This window comes from Nothoprocta perdicaria, unplaced genomic scaffold, assembly GCF_003342845.1.
Source record: "Nothoprocta perdicaria isolate Ctin4 unplaced genomic scaffold, notPer1 scaffold_174, whole genome shotgun sequence".
Classification (NCBI taxonomy): domain Eukaryota; kingdom Metazoa; phylum Chordata; class Aves; order Tinamiformes; family Tinamidae; genus Nothoprocta; species Nothoprocta perdicaria.
In genome coordinates this window covers 810139-822543 of record NW_020454916.1, presented here as the reverse complement: position 1 = coordinate 822543, position 12405 = coordinate 810139, and the positions used below count along the sequence as shown (strand labels likewise).

The following is a 12405-nucleotide window of genomic DNA, read 5'->3' as shown; positions in this document are numbered from 1 at the left end:
AAAGGAAATAATATAAATATCTAAAGACCATGTGTACATTGTGAGATGCTGGGCCTTAAAGTGAAGGCAAGTGAATTGCAGAAAAGCCTGAATTATTAATAAAGAAAGAAAGAGAGTTGCATCTGTCACAGGAATAAGAAAGCTCATAACTTCTTTATCCAGACAATATGTGAGAAATAACTGCAGCTTATGTAAAATCTCTATGAAGATAAAAGGAAGCTATTCAGAAGCTGGCAAAGAACATATTCAAAGTAGCCAGGAAATCTGAATTTAGAAAACATATGCCAGGGCTGCTGGAAATTTTCTTGCTTCCTTTCTGTTGAGAACAGATGAAAAAATTGACATCTGTAGAGGTTCAGAAATTATGATGGATTATAGACTTCAAGAACTTAGTAAATAAAGAGAAGTACTGTCACAATTAGAATTCCCAACTTCACACATACAAATACAGAAGAAAATAGAACAAAATAATTATTTTGTTTAATTAATTTATTTTTTAAAGAAAGTAAATTTAGATAGGGGAAGAACTTCAGAAACCTCTCTCTACTTTATGTTTCACTGATCCCACTGATTTTGGCAGAGGTTTTGATGCTGACACTCTTTAAAAGCTAGTCAAGCTTGAAATTCAGAGATTTTGTGTTCAACTTTGAAACCAAAACTAATTGTGCATATATTGTACCAAAAGTAACTATCATCAATCACATCTAAATATTATTTTGTGCCATGTTACTTGAGTAACTTTGTAAATGGTCTAGAACACAATGAGTTTATATAGTTTCCTTGGCAGTTAGCTCTCTGACTAAGTATAGAGAATTGTTACGATTTCTGAGTCTTAATTTGTATGGGAAGAGTGTAATTGTGTAGCTGTCACTGTTAAATTCCTTAAAGCTATTAGAGATTCAAAACRTGACATATACTTTGAAAGATGGAGCAGATGTAGATAAATAGAGCTGATGGCTGTATACTTGGAGATATCATTAAGATAAAAGAATAAGATAAGCCAAGGAAACTACTCTATTTGCCGAAAATTATTTTCACTTTGGCAACAATTTACAACTGAGTATTGAGTCAGCTGGAATTTAATCCCGTGGATGGTGCTTTTGGGTGACTCAAGAAGTAATAATGCAGCAAAAATACTTGTGAAAAATTTGTGGTAACAGTAACTAGCAAGAACTCTTTAAATGGAGTAATGACAACTAATCGAATAATGAAATATGGCATTTTAGCTTTGAAAATGCAATTTATAATTAGTTTTTGCAAAGTAATATTGTGGAGAGACTACAGAATGCTTGATTAGAGATATAAGTCATTACATATTTGGGGGAGTTTTGTGTTTGTTATTGTTTAATATTTTACATGAATATGTTAGCATTTTATATTAATCTGATTATTTCATCTATTTTTCCTTAGGGTTTGGAAGGTGCTTTTGGGCCTAGCGGACCTCGGGGACCTCAGGTAAGGATCCTGACATCTATCCAAGAAAAAGAAGACATGCTGATCTTTTTAAGTTTGTTCTACAAGCAGCTTGTGAGCTCTGTGCAGATCAGCATGTTTGCTAAAGGCAGCAGAGTCTGGCAAATCTTTGTCTCTTTGTCTTTAAAAATAGCTTTCAAAGGAAAATTCTTAACTTCTCCTTAAGGCTATTCTATAGCCCACTGAGGGTCCCAAATCAAGAGCTCTCAACTTACCCTTATAGTAAAATTGTGCTGAATCAATCTGCCAGTTCCTACATCCCTTTTATATTACATGGCAGTTGGACAGACTCCTCCTGAAATGTAAGGCAGCTAGAGAGACTAAAATTTATTGCACAGACTAAAATCTGACCTGATTATTTTAAAGCCTTKGAAGTGAGTCAGAGAAAGCTCCAGTCCTATTAGAAGCAAAACCTATTACCTGTCTCAGATCAGTTRTTTATTTTCAGTAAGCTACGTGCTTAGACCATGCCTTATTCTTCCCTATTATATAGTTGCTGAAAAGGTTTCCTGCCATCTTTGTGTGTCTTATAACTTCCATAGTATCCCTAAAAAAATAGTGATAAACACCTAAAAAGAGCTGCTGTATGTAGCAGAGACCTCAAGAATTTATGACTTTTTTTTCCTAGTAGATCCATAGGTCATGTGGAATGATGGCACTTACCCATTCATTTCTCTGACAAATGTATCTCTGAATTGGATAAATGAAAACATAATAGGGAGCATAATAAATTAATGGGAATTTATTCTGTGGTACTAAGATGTGTGCCATTCAATATTTTAAATTATTTTTTTCAACTTTATTTTAACTTTGAAGTGGAGATGCATCAATGCTATATAGTTATTGTATTATTAAATCATATAATATATATAACAGTTASTAATTATTTTATGCCCTAGTAATTCTGGCTTTGTCTAGTATGCAAGTAGTAAGTATATGGTCCCTGTCTAAAAAGATGTCACTTAGTTATTCCTATTAGGATATAGAAAACTTAGAATCTAAGAGATTTTTGATGAATCTTCAGAGGAGTTAATGAGACAAATCAGATCACCAGCATGTCCCTACATCAGTTCAAATCACCGTGCAGTATATGTTCAGTTTTGCACACTGTGAAATRCCAGCTGCTGTTGCAAGTGAAGCTATCTCTAAATTCTTCTCTAAATTAATCTCTGAAGTAATCCCTCACTATATAATAAGGCAAAACCATATCTAAGTAAATAACCTCCTCCTTTTCATACACATCATTGTTCCTTTTCATATACACCATCATTACAGTTACTTCTACTGTATTTCAAGCTTAATGTTACATCTTGTCCTATGGTACAATGGTCTACATTCAGCTTAGATTTGAAAGGCTCATTACTCAAAATATTCTAGCTGTTGGAGAACAGACACAGATGAATGTTCCACCCTAACAGAGGACTAATACAAAGGTTACAAGGATTTACTGTAGTTCTGAACTATGGGAACTAAATAATTACCATGGGAACTACAGCTCTCTCAATGACTTAGAAGAGCATAGCATGCGATGAACTTCAGAGTGATTTATCTTAGTTTTTTTTTTTTTTTTTAAATTTATATTAGCACATTCTATACCATCATGCCTGAAGAACATTTATTTTTAACTGTTGGAGCATTTATCCATCTCACATCATGATCACTGTTCTTTTCCTCAGGAAGAATAGCTTAAAGAAGAATGTGATTTTTCAACTCTTGTTTTGGAAATGCTTTTCAAATACTATGATGTTTAGAAAAATATTTTGTTTGTTTATATGACCTCAAGGTATTAACAAAATACAACAGAATTTGCTCCTATTGAAACAAAGAAAAAAATCAAGATTTCTTGAGGTGCTCAAGAATCCTTGTTTAATAAGCCTATCAAACAATATATAACAATATATTCATGTTAAACCACTTGGTGAACTGCCATATTCTTATCACATAATTAATCCTTCCTGAGTTTGTGAAGGTAAGATTGCAATATATTTTGGAAGACTATTTTAGTTTCGTTTACTGTCTTCCCCCTAATAACTGGCTTATTGTCTATATACCTGTTACTCAGATGTATGGTTATATATTTGCATGCTTTGTGCAAAGACTGGAATTGTTATTTAGCCATTTTTTTTTCAGACTTGCACATCATGGAAGAYACAAAATCACAGATATTCCAAAAATTTTACATTTGTTTTTTTAGAACCTAACTATAATTTGCTTGAAGACTTATTTGGGCTATTAATGGCTATAGCTGAAATACGTCRTTTTTCTTTCTCTTTGGACAGTATTTTTGATTGATTTTCTTGTAGCTTATCATGTTACAGATGTAGCAAAGAGGGTGAAGAATACACTATGAGTACATTTTTATGTCTGTTTTTGCCTGAKAATTGGCCTGAGAATTCTGAATAATGAAGAGTTTGTCATGAAGTTAAAATTAATCTCAGCTTGTGAGCAGACAATGAGATTCAAGAGAAGCAATTTTGTTTAAAGGGAGCTGAATAGTCAGAATATGATGGCTTAGTTAATTTACTTGTGCGGGGAATTCTTTGCAGAAGGGATAATATGGAAGTATGGCAGTATCAGGAGTAGGAGAAAAAGGCAGCAGAAAGCTTCAGCTAAAACTGTTGCAATTAACATGGAGTAATAWGATACCATTTCTACCATCATGAGTTATTAGCTATTAACTGTACAGGACTATGCATGCACTGGGGCTTTATCAGAATATGCTACAGAAAATTCTTCTCCTTAAGAGATTAACATTGTGCTACATTTTAATGTATCCTGTTCAGACATCCTTCAAAAGAAACTTAACATGCATCTTCAAAAGAAAGTAATTCTATGCTCTGAATTTTGTATAGGGAGTCAGTGGCCCTCCAGGTGACCCAGGCCCAAAAGGCATTCAAGGCAGTAAGGTAAGATATAATTATATATGTTTAGCTGCTATATATGAGTAGAAGTTATATACGGAGAGTTTGAACAYTACATTTGAACATTACAAAAAGCAATTTTTGAATTTCCTATATACTGCGAAAGACGAGAATGACTTGTAAAATTCGTAGGGGTGTAAGATTTGGTGAAGATTAATGCATCAGTTAGATAATGACTACAGCTTGTCAAGCAAAATCAATTAATTTGATTATTTGATTATCTAATTAATTCAAGCAGTCTTCTAATTTGCCTGTCTTTGGCAAATAGCTACATGTGAATGCATCTGTCTTGCATTGGTTTGTACAGAAAAATTTTTCATTTATCAGTTTGAAAATGTAGAGTCTAATGATAGTCAATTTACCACAGCTTTTTTTGATAGCTAAGCTAAAAATTACATAAAACAGTGCCCAAGATGCAATATGTAAATATTCATGTTTTGTTTCTTAGGCAACAGGTTCATTTAAAGATTCACAGAAATAATTTTAGATATAGGAAATATTTATGGTAGAAATCTTGGAATGCTGGCATGCATCAGGATTTTCCTCTTCCTGACAAGTGCTTTTTCATATTTCTTGTTTGTTCATCTTTTCAACAAAATGCCTGATTAGGAAAGCTATTCTAGCTTATTTCAGAAGAYGGAGGGAAAAAGAGGATGGTGCATCTGAAAGAAGCTATTCATGAATGTAGCAGAAAAGTCATGCCTCTCTCTAATTTCAGTGCAGCAAATGACAGTATATTTTTTTAATCTGTCRTTTCACACTGACAAATTCAAGATAGTTCTACCAGATACTTCTATTATATACTGGACCATATTTGTTGAATGTTTTATGCCCTCTTTGCACACTTCGATGTTTGTAAAACACATGCATGTCTCTGTGCATATATTTCATTTACCTGGGTATAATATTTATTGCCTCGTRTTATCCTTAGAGTCAGATTTTCAATATGAAAGAAAAAATATATATCTTCTTTCGCAGTTCCAGCTCTGCTGCTTGCAATCTAAAAGACAGCTAGGATTTTTCCGRACTCCTGCATCTTTAATAATAAGAATATTTCCAGACAAGTGTAACTAATACACTTAGGTAATTACATTTAAAACTAACAAGTATACAAACATATTTATTTTTCCTCCTGTCCATACCTAGTGCCAAAGCTAAACATTGCATTTCTACAAGGCTGAAGATATTTGAGATGAGTAAAAAAAAATCTGAATGATCAGCACAGATACTCAGTAGTTGTTTAAAGTTTAATAAGCACCCATTCAGTTGGTAAAGGTCAAAAATACTTAGCAATCTTTCCCATGTCTTTTGTCTTTACAGAAAGATTATTCAACTACTTTTTTAAAATTAGTTTTCRTGACACACCATACAACGTATCTGAAAAGTAGCAGTTATAAATAACTGTCTTGATRAAATTAATAAGTCTATTCTTAGTGCTGTTCCATATACTGTGGTCTTTCCATGCTAATACTGACTGTGTATTGAGCTGAACTAGTGACTTCAGTCTGGTTTAGCAGAGCTAAAAGAAGTTTAATGGCATTAGTACCAATATGACATAAAACAGAACACCACTACTGAACATCTTTATTCATTATTAGTGGGCTATGCTGAGGTTTGAAAGACTGTTCAGTTCCTCAAAATATAAACTCCAGACCTGCAGGCTCCTACACACTTYTTGGTGTCTCATCAAGCCTACCTTCACTCACATGTCTCACCAATCAGTTAATCTCGAACGTCTATAGCTCAGCTTCATACCCTCTCTCTTGCTTTGCAATGCCAGGTGGCAGAGTCAGCTGCATGGCAATGTCTTTTATGTGCTGTCCATCTGCATATGATTCTGGTGGTCACCAAGCAGGAGAATGGTTGTGGCATGGCATGGCATCAAGGGAGTGCACTATGAAATGGAGCCTTCCAAAACCTGCTTAGGAGCAGAAGGCTTCCCCTTTTGCAAAGCATCTCTGGAAACTGTTTAACTATTATTTCACTTGTTAGGTATTAGGCTTTTTATTATTATTAGGCTTACTTGTTAAATACTGCCTGGCTTATGGCAATTTCAAACGTCCATGAAACACCTGGCTWCTCTTTCTATTTTCCAAGCAGAGGGTACTATGCTAACCAAGCTAASCTCAAACAAGCCTCATTCCCACAAAAGTCATCTTTCACTAATGACCTAGCACGGTCATCAATCATTTTTAAAAGAAAAGCTTAGTTTTCCTGTGTGCAGAATGTACTTACCCTACTACTACTGGGCATGCTCTTCACCCTCTTTCTCAAATACAAGATACTACTCATTCTGAGGAAACTTTTCCCATTAACTATGAAACCTCAAAASTGAGACCCAATTCAAGGTAAAATCTTGCTAGGAGAATGTTAAATTTACAAAAATAAAAATTTAGCTAAAGCCTGCATTGTCTTACATCCCTTACTAGTTTTAAATGCCAAGAAAGAAATGCCATTCACAGCTGTGCTTTAAATTTCCTTAGAGGTTTACTGAGGTCCATTCACTTTAGAGCATTCTTCAGCTTCATCAGCCCTGACATGTTATGTGTATTGTAACATGAAACAAAAACTTAAATCAAAGCATACCACATCCTTCATTCAGCTATAAAACATTTAAGGAAAATTACAAAAGCTCTATGGGGAAAACTCTTGCAGTTCTTTTGAGGTTAGCACACACAGTTAATTATTGCATTAGCAGATGATTAATTAATAGCCCTTATTCTAAATGAGAGATATTTGACTCTTGTCAAACTGCAGCTCCTGAAGAAGAGACTCAGATTTTGTGTTTCTTGACTCTTTAAGAAGGGATGGTTGACCTGCTGTATATTTGTGCTTGCTGATGCAAACAGCAGACTCCCAGAAGAAAAGCAAGACCTCATCTAGAGAAAAAGTAAAAGGGCTAGATGCAGAAAGTCAGTAAGGAGAACAGCATGTTTGCTTCTGCTTTAGTAAAATCTGGCTRGATAGACATGGACTAGCTGGATAGCTTGATAATAGCTGGTATGGTCATTAAATTAGTAGCAGGTCTTTTTAGTAGGATTGCTTCTCACAGACTACAATAAAATTATTACAGGAAACCACAAGCTTTCTTGAGCAGAAACAGTAGGTAGGCTTCTAAYTGGCTACCGAATTCCCTTTGGTCAGATTTATATCACCACATATATTATGTGGTTATATTCTTATTAGAGACAATTTTGCCATTCAATAGTAATTAAAGAAAAACTCTGGGGAAAAGTAAGTAAACACACACCAGAAAGAAAACTTCATACATTTTGGTTTCCTCTCTAAAAAGGAAATAGGAATACCATGATTTTTCTTGAAAGCAAAGGAGTTCTAAGAATAAACATACATGCAATGCACTTTAGTTTGCCCTGTATTTCAAACTTAATTTTTTTCTGCTTACTGTTTTGCAAAGCTGAATTACCTTATTAAGGTCAGTGAAGTAAAATGTGCATACCCGCTTTCCCCTAGTATTCCTGGATAAAAAGGGATTTTGGAACATGCATAGGTGTATTATCAAAACTTTTATTCCCTTATTCACAAAAGCGCCTTGATTTCTATTTATTTTATGTATTTATTATTAATGAGAGACTGAATACTTGTACATATTGGTGAATAATGTGGTGAATGTACAAAATGGTGAATAATACAAACAGAAAAATATGGGTCTAGGTTATACAACTGGGACCTGGACATGATCTATGTAACTGAGGTAACCAGTCATAAAGGAAATCATGAATAAGCAGTTCATATAAGTACAATTTCAGAAATGATATTAGCTTTGTTTCTTCAAACTCTTGGACCAGTTACTTATAATAAAGAACACATTTCTGGAAATCATGATGTATTCATAGAAAGACTGAAGGCAACACATTTTTAAAAGCCATTGCCATAGCTAGGACCTCCCTGGAGAATTTCAGATACAAAGTAAGATTTTGAATTACAGTGTGAAGATGTATATTCAGCTGTATATTCAAACTTTTCAGGATATCGTTAAGTTTGAATAGAAGTGTTCAAAGCAGTTATTTTAGGTTGATCCTTCTATGAAAAAATCAGCCATATGTATTTCCCTGAAAATAGGTCCCAGACTGAATTGCTAAAGGATGCTGCGACTTCTCTCATGACTTATGAATTCTTTCCTTTCTTATCTGGCAAGTTACATCTTTCCCAAGAGACTGAATAATCTAGTTTCTCTCTCAAGAATTATAGTTCCTCTGCACTACGACTTTAAAATACAAAATACCCTGACTGTGTATCAAAATATCTGTATCAACTGTTGCAGCTAACATTTACCTTAAAAAGAAAATTTTTATATTTGTGATGTTACTGATTGTTATAGCTTACTGTGGAATACCTAGCCCTTCTGCTATTTACATTACATATGAGCATTCTTAACAGTAGTTATTTATATTGGCACTAACTGCTACTCGTCATAACAAAAGCTGTTTCAGGGGGTTGGAGGAAGGAAGACTGTTAGGTATATTACAAGCTCAAAGTGGTACAGTTTTAATACATAAAAATATTAAGCTCAGGTGGAATCCTTTATTTCCTCATCTTATTTGATGCTACGCTTAAAGGAAAAGCAAGTTTTAGAAAGAAACAGAGAAAAAAGAATTTGCAYGCAGTACGATACAAAGAAAATAATTATGAAGAAGCTACTTTGAAAAATCAGAATTTCCTTCTCATTGTGGAGATAAGGGTATTATTGCCAGGACTTGCATGAGTAATGCTRATACTAATACTCATAACAACTGCAGTTGAAGCCGTTTAAAGTGCACTAGTCACTAGAGAGAGAGAAAAAAAAACCCTCAGTATTGTTTTATCGTAGTTAGAAAAAAGGGCTTTTGGCAAACAATTTAGTTGGACTCTCGCCTGCATTTAAGACAGCACATATATTAGCATGTGGATGAACATAAGAAAGAACAAATGATTCGGAATCAGAAGCATCCCACAGAATTATTGTCTTTGGAAAGTTCTCCTTAAAATTGTTGGAAATAGATACAAAACAGAATGTCCATTTGGAGAGAGAGCACCCAATTTGGAAGACCCCCTGCAACCACAACAGAGGTTCGGTTTATTGTTTCAGCTGAGATATGAGCCTCTATCGTTCGAACTGCTTTTTAGAATGGAATAAATTCCAACACAATTTCATAAGTTTAATTTCAACAAACGCAGCCAATATGTTCAGTGGCTTTTGCAGTATCCAGGGTATCCTACCTACAGATACTACTGCTGGATGTTACTGACAAAAGAAAAAAAAAGATTCTTTTTAATATATTCTCCAAGTTTGTAGATCTTTTCCATTCATTCTGTGGGATGAATGACTGTGACATCTCATGCTGCTTTTCTCATGAAATTGCTGAGGAATGGGATTTTGAATAGCTCATATTTAGTGCACTCTCACCACCAGGTACCCGTGTGAATGAGTGAGTAAAAGAGGATGGGGAGAGGGTATGGGGGGAAGCATTATGGCAATGCATGGGTCAGTATGGGAGAAACAAGACACTATGTCCAGCAGCAGCTCTGCCGGGTTTGGGTGTCCCTGCTCCRTGTGTGGCACTTCTAGCAATTGTAGGGCTGAAGGATCCTCTCGTGTGAGTGCTTCCAGGCAGAGCCCACAGCTTCCCGGGCTGCAGTCCAGGACGGGGTGAGACTCTTGCAGTTGTCACAGCCAGAGCATCCTGCCAGTGTGTGGGTGTAGGAGGAGGATGGATAGCCACACTCGTATGCTGTAAGCAAATCTTGCAGAGTATTAAAAGGAATAGTGGGAGAGACTGAGTGGCGAAGGATAAAGGAAGAGAGTCAAAGGATAAAGGAGGAGAGTCAAGGCTACTGCTATATGTCACCTTATAGACATCATCATTTTTACATAGGAATCAACTCACCCAAGGTGTGTATTAGTGCTTACCCAAAGCTTTTTGAACTGAAGTTTACCTGGGTATGGTATAATATAATATAATATAATATAATATAATATAATATAATATAATAATATAATATAACTGAAATGAACTGACTCCAGTAGCTTTTGCTTAGGCTCAGAAAACTGTACGACTGCAATTAAGTGCAATGGATCCATTTTCCAATCTGTCAGGCTGAAAATGCACCGTTCTTCACAGTACTCTGAGCCTATTGCTCTCTCACCTTGCCTTGAGATGGCRAAGTCCAACCCTAACCAGACTATTTCCAAGCCTTGAAAATGCAAGGAGATATATCTGGGGGCTCTGCTAGTTTATTCAGCAGCTATTGAAGAAATAATGGGTGATGAGTTAAGGATCATGGATCATAGGGTAAGGATCATATGATATGATCCTATATATTCAGAGACAAAGCATAACTTCCATTGGTGCTTGGGTGCTTGTGATGTGTTGACATTAAAGGCATTCAGTAGCCTAAATTATTGCCCTTAGAAATGAAATGGACACATATAAATCATAAAAAAATCCTTTTGAGGATGTGGGCCTTATTGTATATAATTTCCAAAGAAATTGTATAAAAATATTTCCTTATATATTTGCCTTCTCATCTAAATGAAGACAAGTCAGAAAATCCTGGAATTGAAGTAACTGTTGGCCTAAAGAACAACAGTACTTAAAACTGAAAGTTTTTCAAGAGAGTTAAAGAGGAGACAAATTCTTAGCTTTGATTGTATTATTCTTGGCCTTCTCTAAATTTCCTGCTGATGGGAAACACTTAAAGAAATGGTTTTGATAAGCAGATTTTGAAAGAACAGCATGTTCAATGCCATGTTAATCCCAGAAGGAAACTGAAAGTCTGGAAGTTCTGCAATCTGACCATTTTTTTTTTGTTTGTCTGATCAGTGTCATAATAAACATAAGAGAAAAACAACATCTATGAACAAAAAGTCATTTTCTAATCTGCTTTTTATCAGTAAAAAAAAAAAAAATGCATGCATTTGAGATAATCTGAGCATACACTGACCTGAGTTGGTACTCTAGTCCAAAAGCTTCATGAAAATAAATACTATTATGAAATCCAAGCAATATTGTCTATCTAGCAATATAGTAAACTTCATTGCTACATCTTGTATTTTGTCAATTCATGCAATGTAGAAGTTGGTGATTCCCTGTCAATGTGGTATTTTGAAGTCTATGAATTCTTTGGAATTATACCATCTTTCTCTGATTTTGTCTGCTTTTTAAGAAGTTTCTTTTTTATGCTCTGTTAATTATATATAATTATGAAGGTGTGCTACAGAATTTYGGATTTTGAAATAGCATTTAACATACTGTTCTCTAAAGGAATTAATTTAAAGCTGAGCATCAATTAGCATTCTATTCTAAGCTTTAAAGTTGCAATGATAACATTTCATATGTTTAGCTAATGGAAACTAAGATGCAAGGACCTATTCTGATTCGCAGCACTCATAACACCTTAAAATTGTACCAAATTGGAAATCACTATATTGGCTACACAAAGTTTTAATGTGAAAATTGCTTAGGTTCAATCTTATCTTCAAGATGTTCTGTATCAGTGGCTTTAAAATGTATCATCCAACATATCAGAACGTGTGTTCATAGTAGGAGTCCGTGACAAATTGTCCCACCAATAAAACTCAGGTCTGTGAAGGCTTTATTTGCCTGACTCCTGCTTATATCTCTAAATGTTAGTAGTTCTGGAGGATTTGGTGCTCATTTTCTCTAACACCTCTGGTACAAGAGAGTTAGGAGCTGCAGTCAAAGATAGCAGTAAGAACTGTCATGACTATGAGAAAAAATCTGAAGGTCAACATCTAAACTGTAAATACTATTAAATTTCCAAAGACACATCCTTTCTGAAAAGAGAAAGCATATACTGAAATTTCAGAAAAAGTCAGGACAAAAGATCACAAGGAAAAAATATATTTTGATCGTTCCTGATGCTTATAAAGCTTTATAGCTTTGGGAGATTATTATCTATCCCAGCATCTTGTATGGCAAGGTTATTGACTCTTTTTAAACTAAAATTTAACCTGATCAGCTTTTTTTTTTTTTTTTTTTTTTTTTTTTTT

General features: G+C 34.6%; 1 protein-coding gene across 1 annotated transcript in view; it reads left to right on the top strand.

The window, feature by feature from the left end:
• COL28A1 (collagen type XXVIII alpha 1 chain) overlaps nucleotides 1–12405 on the top strand; it is a 53548-nt gene that overhangs the window by 7343 nt on the left and 33800 nt on the right. The window contains exons 10-11 of the mRNA XM_026036274.1: nucleotides 1411–1455; nucleotides 4326–4379. Of these exons, the coding sequence (XP_025892059.1) occupies nucleotides 1411–1455; nucleotides 4326–4379 (99 nt within the window). The remainder of the gene's footprint in view (nucleotides 1–1410; nucleotides 1456–4325; nucleotides 4380–12405) is intronic.